General features: G+C 39.5%; 1 protein-coding gene across 1 annotated transcript in view; it reads left to right on the top strand.

Moving 5' to 3' along the window:
• ERCC6 (ERCC excision repair 6, chromatin remodeling factor) overlaps nucleotides 1–13,718 on the top strand; it is a 77,787-nt gene that overhangs the window by 31,221 nt on the left and 32,848 nt on the right. Inside the window, 2 exon segments of the mRNA XM_021073703.1 lie at nucleotides 402–530; nucleotides 5,409–5,567. Of these exon segments, the coding sequence (XP_020929362.1) occupies nucleotides 402–530; nucleotides 5,409–5,567 (288 nt within the window).

Here is a 13,718-nt window from a genome sequence, read left to right as displayed (position 1 = left end):
AGTATCTATAGATCAGTTAGTATCTATAAATTTAGTTATATTGAAATTTTCACTGAATCTTTTCTAGAATTAAGTTCATATATCTTAGGAACTAGCAGAGAAATTTTCCCTTAGGGTATGCCAGGAGAGGAGCGAGTAGTTTTGATAATGAAATGAGACCTTACAGAAATATTTCTAGAGCAGCTATAATAATTCAAATAAGAATTGAATTTGAGGAGGAAGGAAAAGAGAATCAATTGTCTTTTTTTTTTTTTTAAATATCAGTATTTTGGGTAATGATGTCAGTAGAAAGCTTGAAAGGCCATCCTACTTTGTTTTTTCCTGTGCATTACTTAGAATTATCTATTTTAATCTGGTTGGGAACTAAAATAATGAAAATATGATTTTTGTTTTCATGGTAGGAGATGGAATAAACTGAGGCTGCAGGACAAAGAGAAATGTTTGAAGCTTGAAGACGATTCTGAGGAAAGCGATGCTGAATTTGATGAAGGTTTTAAAATGCCGGGTTTTCTGTTCAAAAAGCTTTTTAAGTATGTGCATGTGTTCTTCCCTTTATATTGTCGTCAAGCCATTGTGTACAAATTAATATTTTAGGAATTACATGGTAGTTACCTGTGGGCCCTTAAGGTACTTGCAGCAATTTATTGCAAGTACAGATACTGTCAAATGAAATTTTAGCCACATGCTGTTCATTAAAATTAGATGATAATAAATTGACTAAAGTGTGCATTGGGTATGTTTGTAAACTGATGAATCTATGTGGACCTATCTCAGCAGACTGAAAGCAATACATTTAAAAGCCATTTACATCGTTGTTGTTTTTTTTTTTTTTTTTTTGTTCTTAGCAGTTTTAAGGAGCCAAACCTCTAATTTCTTAAGGCAGATTCATTAAGAAGAGTTGCCTATTAAAATCACTATGGGGGGGGTTACTTCTATGTTGAAGTAGAAAACTGTGTAGAGATGATTTTCTTAGTGTCTTATATTATGCCTAAGGGTATGATACTTTTGAGCTGGCCGAAGGTACGTCTAAGTATTTTCTGTAGATGTCATTCTGATATCAAAAGAGAAGATATAAGCAAACACCTTCAGGATTGAGTTGCTATTGGAAACTGACTGTGTTTCCTATGTGAAGTGGCCTAGGGCTGCAGATAACCGGATGCTGCGTGATCAAGGCATGCCTGGAGCCTACAAGGCCTGGGTGCGTCTCCATGATAATGTAAATACTGAGCCCCACGAATGCAGTCTTATTCTTCCTGGGATTTACTTAACACAGTACTTTAGGAAGGCTTCTTCAATGCATATAGGAAGTTAAACCATTAAATAGCTTCTTTCTGTCTCTTGCATTATCACTTGTAGTTGGGTGCATGATTCGAACTTCTTTTCTCGAGACGGTTATGTTTAGTCTCCTCTGTAGATTCAGCTGTCAGCCATACCCTAACTTGTGCAAGATGTGTCCTAGATGTCTACCACTACCAGGCTTTTTATATTTCCTCTTGGAGAGCTTTTATTATAGTTTCAATTCATTTTTCTCTTGGGGTGGAGGGGACAAAGGTAGCAGTTATTTTATCCCACTAAACCTAGGAAAGCTGAATCCTAAAGGTGTGAGGTGTTTTGGTTGGGTTGCCAAACTGGACAGAACTAGAGCGTAGTTCAAATGTGAATCTCTCTAGTAATTTTTGTAGACATTTTATAGCCTGGAGAGATGGCTACTCTGTTTATTGCTTCTCCCAAATGAAAATTAACTATGAAAAAGTAAATAAAGACAATATTTATTGGCAACTCTTCATCTTCTCTAAAGTGATTGCTTATTATGAAATAGCCCAAATAGTATCAGTGTTGTGCTAGCAAAAGGAATACCCAACTTATAGATCAAATTGATTTAACAAAGTCAGGATACTTCTACATGTGTATTAAGTGATTTGGCAAATATCCCCAAGAATCAGGTTGAATGTGTATTTTTTCTGTACATTTGGAATTTTCTAGCAAATGAATTTCACAGTTAATAGAACCAACTTTGCCTACCACAAGCATGTATGATTCAGTGTATTGATTATTAACCCTACTATAATTGGTGTAAATACAGGTTGTTATTTTTTTTAATTGCCTTAATTGCACATTCCTGGAAAGTATTTTGTTTCCATTTTTCATCTCTCAAAAATAAGATTTTAAACATTTCATAAATGTTATGAAACTACTCTTCCTTTTCTTCTGCCATATGAAAAAAAATAATAGGATTGGTAGAATCTCTATTTTTCTTTCATGATTAAGTTTTAGCCAGGCCAATTTAATTTTAAGCTGTAGATGTATTTTTACTGTATTTACCTCACTCTGTGGAATGAAATTAACAGGGTATATTTGTACACAAGGGAGTCAGCAGGTACACTTATCTATTTAAGTGCTATTTTCTGCAAGATCATGGTTAACTTTTAAAATTCTTTTTTGCAAATTTGCCCAGCAGATGTATTTGACTGTGTGATTTGGCCATCAAATGACAAAATTTAATCCTTGGCCCTTACTTTTAGCCAATACTAGTAAATGCAGTCTTGGGTGAATGTGACAATGCCCAGATATACCAGTTATCTGTGGTTATTTTGTGATACTTTAGGGTCATGGGAGATGCAGAGTGTAGTAATTTTTTTTTTTTTTTTTTTTACTACTGTACAGTAGTGTGTAGAAGTCTTTAACGTTCCCTCAAGAGTAATTTTTTTTTCCAGAGGTTCTGAAAACTGAATTCCATTGCTTGGATTTCATTTAAAGTATATAATTGTTTTACAGTGTTTATTATTAGGAAATTAAAGCAACAGAACCTGAGTCAGTTAGTGGCACTGCTGGAGCCAGAACCTAGGCCACCCAGGTCCTCACCTGGTGATACCTGCCTGCCAGTCAGTGTGCTGGTGCAGCCTTGAGGGCCTCTGCGGAAAGAGAGAACCACTCTTCGCCATCTTTGTACAACGTCCCAATCATGGTTGGGGATTTCCACGTAGTGATATGACTTACAGGGCTGCCTAATAGATATTTTTCCTTAAGTCATTTCTTCAATGTTTATCATCTTCTTAAACACACAGTCATATCTGTTTGGATACTCTTGGAAATTACATTTGTGGATGAGGAAGCATCCAGCACACTGTCTCTGCCTAGAATCACAGAGAATGGGTCCCAAGAATCCAGAGGTCCTAACTCCCTCTGAGATACCATGCTGGTCACCATTTCTTATTCCTTTTATGATTTCTTGATTTTTCCTCTCTAGATTCTTCCCACTTTAAGGTGATTGGCCCCAAACAGAGAGAGGTGTTGGATCCCTGTTGGGTGGAGGCAGTGTGGTATAGTGGTAAGACGCTGGACTGACCACTGGGAGATTTTGGCCCCTCTTCTCCCAGAGGAACTGGTCCCATGGTTGTTCTATACCTCAGTAGAAGGAGGCTGATTGACTAGAATTTAGTGATTCTGAACGTACATCAGTTTTTTGGAGAGCTTTTTGCTTTTTGGACTACATCTTTTTCCATAGCTGAGATTAGTCCAGTGTAACTCGTTCACAAGGTTTTTCATCCTCAGCACAGCTGACATTTTGGGTTGAATAATTTATTGTTGTAGGAACTATTCTGTGCATTGTAGGATGTTGAATAGCATCTCTTGCTTCTACCCACAGGATAACATTTGCACTTTGCCAATTGTAACAACCAAAAATGTCTCTAGGTATTGCCCATTGTCCCCTAGGGGGCAAAATAGGCTCCCCACCCCTTACCCCTGGTTGAGAACTGCTGGTCAGTATTGTCTCCAAAGTGGAATCACTTTGGAATTTTGGGGTTCTTTCCAGATTTCAGTTCTGGCTTGTTCTTTTTTTTTTTTTTTTCCTAGCAGTGTGACCCTTGGCGAGTTACTTCACCTCTGTGCCTTCATCTCCTAACCATAAAATGGGTGGTTGTGAGGCTGTATCCAAACCACCTGGTCTGGTGCCTCCCTAGCAATAGGCCTCCTTGGTGGTTGGTAGCCTTTATTTTCTGATTATATACCATGTGTTAATAGAATTTTTCCTTCATCCCAAATTAAATGATCTTTTATCCATACTAGACTTCACTGTGTTTGGCTTTTAAATCCTCTCCTCCAGGGTGCATATTCAGTGTATATATTATAACTAGCAAACTTAAGCAACAAAATTCTCAAAGTTTTCCTTATAAGATAGATAATCATGGCAATAGCTAGATTCATACTTGTGGAATAGATTTGCAAAATACTGGGGAAAGTTAATTATAACATGTTTACTAAGAGGAGTATAAAAACTAATTTTAACAAGAACTGAAATCCATGATGAGATTATAGGTAGATGTACCATGTACTAAAGAGTAGACATTGGGGCAGTAAAACAACAACAAAACCACCTTCTTTTAAGGTGAGCAGCTCATTAGCTTTGGGGTTTTTTTTGGAAAACAAAAAACAAAAAAAAAAACCTTCAGATTTCATTGTCTTTTAAGTGTGTTTTGCTTTACATTTTTTTTTAACTTGGTATATAATCTTTATAGCATTCCATGATGTTGAATCTTCTTTTACTCTCAAAAATGCCTTTTGCCTTATTCCTTTTTTAACTTAATTTTTAGATTATTGAATTAAAATACCATTGATAGAGAAAGGCAAATCCCAACTCTTTTTTCTTTTTAGAGGGGAATGTATTATTCCTCTTGGACCTGTACTCCTTATTTAAAATTTTAATAGCTCTGACCTTTTTGTATCTATGCAAAGTTCCTGAATCAAGTTCTTTAAAATATAAAAAGACCTTTGTGTTGTTGAGTCTTTAAACTATTTTTTTTTAATCTGCTGGTAATGTGACAGAATCATCTGTTATGTGCTAATTTTGTGAGCAGCCCTATTATTCAGACTTGTTAATGGCCTTAAAATTTAATTTAATTTTTCCTATAAAAAGTACTATGATTGCAAGTGACTTTTCAACGGTATATGAGGTAAATCATGGTGTTCTCTGTCCTGCTTTTGGATGCTGTTCAGATTGAAAAAGTAAATGTTTATGTGTCCTTTCATAGAAAAATTGTTGGACCTTTATATAACTAAAAATATTTGAGGTTTTTTTCTAGAAAGATATTGAATAAAAGATAATAAGTTTATGCTTGTTTACTAAGCTATGCTTGAAAAAGAAATGAAATAGTCCCTAACTACCCCATCTATCAGTTTAATTAGAAATGTGTTAATGTTCTGTAAAGAAAAATTTGTGATTTTATGCCTAGGTAATCAAAAATGTATGACCTTATAAATATAATACTCATGTAAAACACACATCCGGCATGTTTCTCTGACTGGTACTAGAACCTCGCCAAATGATTAATTCATGAGTACTTTCTGTTATGATGTGTATTATCCACCATTTGCCATTTTCTTTTTCTTGTTGGTGTTTGTTGTTGTAGGTACCAGCAGACAGGTGTTAGGTGGCTGTGGGAATTGCACTGCCAGCAGGCAGGAGGAATTCTGGGAGACGAAATGGGATTGGGCAAGACCATCCAGATAATTGCCTTCTTGGCAGGTCTGAGCTACAGCAAGATCAGGACTCGTGGTTCAAATTACAGGCAAGTGCTCCTCTGCAGACTGTCAGTCTGTGGAGCTCAATTAATATTTCATCAGATGTATTGCTGTGGAGGAGGTCTTGTGAATTATTGATGACATTTCAATTACAATATTCCTTTAATTCTTTTAGTGGGGGACATCAAAGGAAAATTTTTACGAGACAATGGAGCTGTAGGGCAGGAGAAATTAAACATGTAACACTTTTAATGAATTCCAGGCATTGATGCTTCATTTTGCAGATGAGCCCCACTAGATATTTTGGGTCAATACAGTGTCTAAGGTTAGCATCTACAAATGGATTGTTTACAAACTCAATTATGTTAATATCAATAGTTTACACAATATGGAATTTTAAATTAGACATAATACCTTTAGTTCCATTTATTAAATTTTACATTAAAATATTTGTTCTGGCAGGAGACCAGGTGAGCATTACAGTAAGTACAAAGTCTGTTCATGGGGAAAGTTGAAGCTTTGGAGAAGCCATTCTCGTGAATTTCTTCTATAATCATTATACATGATAGCATTTAGAGATAGTGCTTTTTTTTTTTCCTTTCTAATGAAGTTACCTACTTGTCTGCTGACTGTGCTTTCTACTCCCTCTCCCAATCTTTGAGAATTTTATAGAAATTTTAAAGCCAAAGTCTAAGTGACTATCTAAAATGCTAGAAAACTAATTTCAGGTTGTAATCTTTATTCTCGTTAGGAATTTAAATGAACTATTAATGCTTTAATAGTCTGAAAGAATAAGCATTTAAACTGTGTTAGTTCTCTGTGGTAGGATTGAAATACTTTATCTTGAAATCCAGGGAGCATTTCCGTATTTAAGCTGTAATTGGCTTTACGTAAATCAGTATTGGGAAAAACAATGCTGGGTAAATTGTGTGGGATGTTTGATCTTGAACCCAGTTAATCCAAGAGCTCCTTGGATTCCAATAGGCTTAGCTAATGAGTAACAGCAAGAGATTGACCGGATAGTTATGTCCAAGAAACCTCAGGCACTCACTAGCTGTGGTTTGGTGACCCCTTTAAAAGAGTGTCCATGTGCCTGAAGGCAGCAACAGCAGAAAGTTGCTGTCCTGCAGTCTGGTTCATCAGTAGAGAGATGTTTAGTAGAGAGCCAAATACAAACCATAAGCCACTGAATAAAGACCTTTTTTTTTTTAATCTTCAGAGTTTATTGCTTTGTTTTTATTCCTTTCTCCTTTCATTAATTAAGCAGATCAGCACTTCCCGTGAGCAGTTACTTAAAGTTTTAGAATATTTTAGACATTTTTATATAACTATAGGAAGGGAAAAATAGATTTGCAGAGTTCTAAATACTGAATGTTCTATTATTACAAGGAAGCTGTGTTGAAGTGGAGCTTTTTCTTCAGATATTAGAATTCTGTTACATTGTGCATGAATACATTCCATCCGAACCATCTGAACGGAAAATTCACAGTTGAAAATGGGCATTAGCATTTTCTTATCTATGAATGCCATTAGTTTACCATTTAAAAAATGCTTTCTCTGTTCTGAATAAGCTCTTTGGTTAGCTTGGCTCTCTATACCTCTTCTTGGGTTTTTTTGTTTTTGTTTTTTTGTTTCGATAACTAGAATGCCCCAAGCTACCCCTGGTAGTTTCTAAGACTGTCTTTCTTCCTTTAAATGATTTCTGGGATTTTCTTATTTCCCATCTCTTTGCTTCCTTTCCCTTCCTATTACCATGAAACTTGTGTGGAGTATAATACGCTGGGTCTGGGAAACCTAAAGTCATCCCTGCAGTGTAGTTTTGATCGAAAAATTAAAACATGCTCTCTCAAGTGGTGACAGTCCTACTAGGAGTGAAGTCAGGGCTAATAATGAGTAGCAGCTGTAATCAATTAACTATCAATGCACATCTCCTCTTTTCCATAATGAAATAGTGTGGCATGTTGGACTATAGCCCAGATCTTCTTTATTAAAATAGTATTGGTAGAAGTGGCTTCCCAGAATGCAGATATATATCATCCAAACAACTGGGATCTTTATGAATAGAGATGTACTGAGGAGCTTGGTCCCTTCCACGTGCATGTGCCAGAACAAAATGTGTAACATTTTCCTCATGATTTTATAGTATGTCCTCCTCTGAAACTAGGTGAATTTGGAGTTCTACTCTGTGTTTATGTCGTAAAGAAAAATAGATGAATAGTCAAACCTAAGTTCTGCATGAGCCAGCATTGTTTCATTGGCTATGTACATTTCCATTGAACGCTTGCAGGCTGTAGATTTTGGGGCCCTAATTTGAGATGGTCTTAGTGGTTCTAATTTCAAGGTCACCAAGTCATTGAAATTGTGTACGTCTCTGGGATGTCAAGAAGGAACTTCATGGTAAAAGACTTTTTAAAATTTTTGTTTCTTTTTTTTTAATTTTTTTTTAATTTTAATTTTTATTTTTTGTCTTTTCATCTTTTCTAGGGCCGCACTCGCATATGGAGGTTCCCAGGCTAGGGGTACAATCGGAGCTGTAGCTGCCTGCCTACACGAGAGCCATAGCAACACGGATCCAAGCCGTGTCTATGACCTGCATCACAGCTCATGGCAACGCCGGATCCTCAACCCACTGAACGAGGCCAGGGATCGAACCTGCAACCTCATGGTTCTTAGTCAGATTCGTTAACCACTGTGCCACGACTGGAACTCCTTTTGTTTCTTTTTATTTTGGCCATCCATAGCATGCAGAAGTTTCCAGCCAGGGATTTTTTTTTTTCTCTTTTTTTTTTTTTTTAGGGCTGCACCAGGGGCATATGGAGGTTCCCAGGCTAGGGCTCAAATCAGAGCTATAGCTGCCAGCCACAGCCACAGCCACACAGGATCTGAGCCACGTCTGTGACCTACACCACAGCTCACAGCAATGCTGGATCCTTAACCCTCTAAGCAAGACCAGGAATTGAACCTGTGTCCTCATGGATGCTAGTCACATTCCTTAACCACTGAGCCACGATGGGAATGCCCCAGCCAGGGATTTAACCCATGCCACAGCAGCAACCCAAGCCCAAAAGTGACAATGCCAGATCTTTATCCTGCTCAGCTATCAGGAAGCTCCTGTTTTTTTGTTTGTTTGTTTGTTTTGTTTTGCTTTTTAGGACCACACTTGCAGCATATGGAGGTTCCCAAGCTAGGGGTTGGATCAGAGCTACAGCTGCCAGCCTATGCCACAGCCACAGCAACACAGGATGCCAGCTGCATCTGTGACCTACACAGCAGCCTGTGGCAACACTGGATCCTTAACCCACTGAGCGAGGCCAGGGATCGAACCCACATCCTCATGGATTCTAGTCGGATTCATTTCCACTGCGCCATAGTGGGAATCCCTGTTTTTGTTTCTTTAATATGTTTTATTGTGTATGTTTTTAAAAAGGGGAAAGTGAAGTTCCTGTTGTGGCTCAGTGGGTTAAGAACAGTTTAACCCACTGCAGCTCCAGTTCAACCCCTAGCCTGGGATTTTACATATGCCACAGGTGTAGCCCTAAAAAGAAAAAAAAGGTGAGGGAGAAGCATATTTACATGTGGTTATTATAAAAATCTGTACTGGTTGTTGTGTCTCCAGTTCATAATGTGTACACTATCTTCTTTTCACTTTGCCATTCATATTATAATAATAGGCCCCCTGAATTTTATGATAAAGGGGAAGTGAATTATTTACTTTTCAAATTTCAGTTAAATACTTTGATATCATTTAGTGAATTCCTAATTACAAGTAAATGACAAGAAAAAGTTCATAAGATTTCAAAGGTGAAATATTTTTACTTTGTATTTCCTAGTAAATTCAAGGCTCTGAGTAGATTTCCATCCTGCAGGTTGAAATATTTGACCATAGAGCTATAGGCTTGTTGTAAACTCATTAGGTAATCAATGATAATCAAAGATGAAAGGAATTGTAGCCAGTTTGGTAATTGATGCTAATCATCCTCATACATTTAGCCGTTTGTTATGCTTTTCTCACCGGTATTGAGGGTTGGGAAAGGTGGTGCAGTTGATGTGACTGTTAATGGATTTGATTGCTCCTTCTGTGGTTCAGGGCCATCTAGGTATGCTCCTAGATTTCCACTCAGTGTGAAAACCTCCACACTCTTCTAATAGACAGAATGGCAGAAATTAAAGGGCATAATAAAGCCAGATGGATGTTCAGCCAGAATAAAATATTGGCCTCCAATGGCAGAGTGTGAGTCATCAGTTAGCAGTTGGTAGAAAGTGTGTTTTAAATGAGCAAAAATGCTATGTAACCTGTAAAAGCATATGTATGTATTCATGTCTCTTTGAAACTGAGTTTGTTTTTAAATATTTTAGATAGATTTTGATTGGTTGTTTCCTAATCCCTGCTAAGTGCATATTGGTGATAACTCTTTAATTCCCCTTGGAGGATAGAAAGAATGGGGCATTTAATCCTTTTTAGAAAGGAATATGGTCTTGGAAGGGGCCAGCAGAGTCATATTCCTTCAGGGAATTTGAAGGAGTGCCTGCAAATTGGAGGGAGACCTGCCCTTGGGGAGGAGCAAGCAGGGTTTAGTTCTGTGGGAAGGGTCAGCCCCTGGCTTCTTGCAATCTGAGCCCATTCTGCAGAGCAGAGGGGCAGGGACAGTGACTGTAGCTGGAGGTTAAGAGGATTTAGAAGTGGATGGAGGCATTTAGTTACATTGGAGCATAAGGGTAAACTCCATTTAAGTCATGGCTTGTTATTCTACTAGAACTGCAAGGTACTTCAGTTGTACAGAAGATTATTTTTAATATTTCGAGTACTGTGTGATTTACTCTAATTGACAAAAAAAAATTTAAGTTCAGGTATCATTTATTGAACTGTAGCAAGACCACCCTTGATTTCCCAGCTCGGAGATAATGATCTCTTTTAACGTTGCAGTATAATTCCTTCCAGCCTTTAAAATGTTTTCCTTTAGTAAAGCCAATATACATTCATTACCTCTTGTGGTCTAGGCATGGAGATCATTAGAAGAGAGGCTGTCCCTATACCCTCAAGGAGCTTAGGAAGGATCTAACACGCAACTACAATAAGGGTGATACATGTTCTGACAGGTCCTAACTGGTGTGGGTGCTTCAAGGAAGGGTCCTTAACCTATCTGGAGAAAAAGGGACAGGGAAGGCTCTATAGAAGAAGCTGAGGGCTGAAAGACAGGTAAGTGAAGAGAGCAAGACGGGACACAGCAAAGGCCAAGAGGTCAGAGGAGTATGCACTTTGGAGGAGCTGAAGATGGCACTGGCTGGGGAGTGCTCAACTGGGTGGGGGCCCAGTGTTGGGGTGGGGGCCCTGAGAGGTGAGGCTGAAGAGGTAGGCAGGGGTCAGATCCTCCTCGTGTTCTCAGATGCCAGGTTAAGGCATTCAAACTGTCCTGACAAACACGGAAAGGCTTTTAAGCAAAAGAATGAGGCATTCAGATTTTGCACTCTTAAAACGATCCTGCTAGAAAGTGCAGTCACCCAGGTAAGAGATGATAGTGTCCAGAAGTGCAGTGTTAACAGTATAGACGGGAAGACTGGGTGACTTTGAGATGGATTTAGAAGGTAGATGTGACATGAACTTGGTACAGCTTCTATAAGGTGATCAAGAGAGGCAGACCAAGAAGGAGGCCTGGATTTCCAGTTGAGGTGCCTGGAGATAGGTGACAGTTCTTCCCATTGGATTACGAAACATGAAGGAGGGCCAGGTGCAAGGAGGATGACGTATGGTGCTGTGGGGACATCTAAGCCGAGAGATCAGCCAGCAGTTGGACGTCCAGGCGTATGGTATTTGACATCAGAAAAAAGATTGGGGCTAGAGGCTGAGATTTGCATCGTCAGTGTAGAAAGAGTAATTGAAACTGTGGGGGTTAATGAGATAGCATGGGGAAGGTGTGTGCAGTGGATATGTGCATCCAGCTTCAGATATTTGACATCCTTGTCGGGCAGAAAAAGGTAGGCTGCAGAGAGTCAAAGTTTAAAAAGTGCCGGTGACTCTGCTGCAGAATGAGTGAGAGGTAGGCCATGTGGGTCTCAGTGTCATCTGTCAGTCTTGGCTCCCTGTTGCCTCAGGTAGTACCAGCTGAGTGTGAGTCCAGTGCTGAGGAGAGTCCCATAGTTAGCTTGACTTTTGCTTGATTTTCATTTCATGCCCTGACTAGCACCCATCTCCCAGCAAGACCCAAGTACAGCAGCTTCGTCCATGTAGGAGCATTGATGTAGTGGGGCTATGGGCTCAGACGAGAAAGGGCACCTGGGAGTTTCCATCATGGCTCAGCGGAAGCTAATCTGACTAGTATCCATGAGGACGCAGGTTCGATCCCTGGCCTTGCTTAGTGGATTAAGGATCTGGTGTTGCTGTGAGCTGTGGTGTAGGCCAGTGGCTGTAGCTCTGATTCAACCCCTAGTCTGGGAACCTCCATATGCTGCAGGTGTCACCCTAAAAAGACAAAAAAAAAAAAAAAAAGAAAAGAAAAAGAAAGGGCACCTGTTCCATGGTAACAGGAGAGAAGGAGGGCAGGGTGGGTCAGATTCAGTCAGGTGCTGCCTATATGGAGGGTACACCATATATCAGGATATTTTCACTGTAAGTAAAAAAAAAACCCTGGCCTCAAATTGGGTTAAATGTTCACAAAATGTGTGGTACACTTAAAAACCTACAGAGGGGAGGTAGGTTGTAGATACAGCATGATCAGAGCAGCTCAGTGATGTCATCAGGGGCTTCTAAAGCCGATTCTAGTGGTCATATCACCTCACAAGTGCCAGTGGCTGTCAGGCTGTTTCCTTGTTCCTGTGCAGCAGGCGAGACCAACCCAGACCTTACCTGAGCCAGCTCTTCTTCCTGGGCCCCTCAGTGGACTGAGTGTTGCTGGAGGAGTGCTGTGTGCTGACAGGTCACAGGTGAACTGAGATTCTGGCTTCTCCCCTCCTCGCCACAGCCAGAGAGTGGTCAGTCTCCTCCAGTACATGTCTAGGAAGGAAGGGGGGTACCTGCACACGATTGTGGTTCTTTTTGGAAGGAGAGAGGGGAGAGATGGATGTTAAGACAGTGACTATGACCAGTTTACTGGCTCCTGGTGTGTAAGTGAATAGGAGTGATTCCTAAATAATTTTGTTTTTTAAAAGACTTATGAGCATTTTCTAGGCTTTAGATATTCTTCAAAGATGATTTTAATGGTTATGTGATATTCCATCTTATTTAACAAAACTTAATAATATTTACTGTATACTGTTCTAAGAACTTTTGATATTGATTTAACCTTCATATAACCCTGTAAGAGCAGTATTATTTTTGTCCCCATTTTAAGATGAGATGCTGAGGTTCAGTTAGTGCGTGCAGAGCTGGGATTCAGACCCAGGCAGTGCTCCTCACCACTAGCCTGTGCTGTCGTGAGGAAATGGGATGGTTTATTCAAGCCTTCTCTTATTTATAGACGTTCAGGAAGCGCCTACTTTCCCCATAATACAAATAATGCTACTGAAAGTATCCTGGTACACAGATATTTGTCCTGAGATTGCTGGGTCAACACATGCCTCTTGTTAGGACTCTTGCTACGCAGTGCTCAGCTGCTTTCCATGGGAACTGAGTAGGCTGCACTCCTTTAGGCTTTCTGGGTGGAACGGTCACTCCGATGCTCACCCACTGAGAGGTGAGCGGCATGATATAGCAAGAGTGGGCTGCAGTGGTTGGAAGACCGACTTGAGGCTTTGATCCATCTTCTGGTGACCATAGGGCCTTGGGCACACCAGCCCTCAGCAGCCCCAAACACTGCAGGATTTCAGTTCTGCTCACTTCCTGGGGCTGTGAGGATGAAATCCTAGGGGTGAAGACTCTTAGTATACTCTAAAGCTTGGGGCCAATTGAAATAGTCTTGTGTTCACTTAGGCTACAATACACTGTATAATACTTGCAGTAATCTGTAATAGAAGAGAGAGAAGTGTTTTTGTTACGGATTTTTTTTTTTTTTTTTTTGGCTTTTCCTGTGGCATATGGACATTCCCGGGCCAGGGATTGAACCTGCACTACAGCAGTGACCTGGGCTGCTGCAGTGACAATGCTGGATACTTAATCCTCTGCAGCCACAAGGGAACTCCTTTGTTACATGATTTTTGTTTGTCTTTTACTTTGTTATAGACATTGTCTTTTCATGTACTAGCTGGTGTTTCCTCTCAACACCTGC

Source organism: Sus scrofa, chromosome 14, assembly GCF_000003025.6.
Source record: "Sus scrofa isolate TJ Tabasco breed Duroc chromosome 14, Sscrofa11.1, whole genome shotgun sequence".
Lineage (NCBI taxonomy): Eukaryota > Metazoa > Chordata > Mammalia > Artiodactyla > Suidae > Sus > Sus scrofa.
The sequence above is the reverse complement of the archived record's forward strand: the minus strand, read 5'-3'. Positions and strand labels throughout refer to the sequence as shown.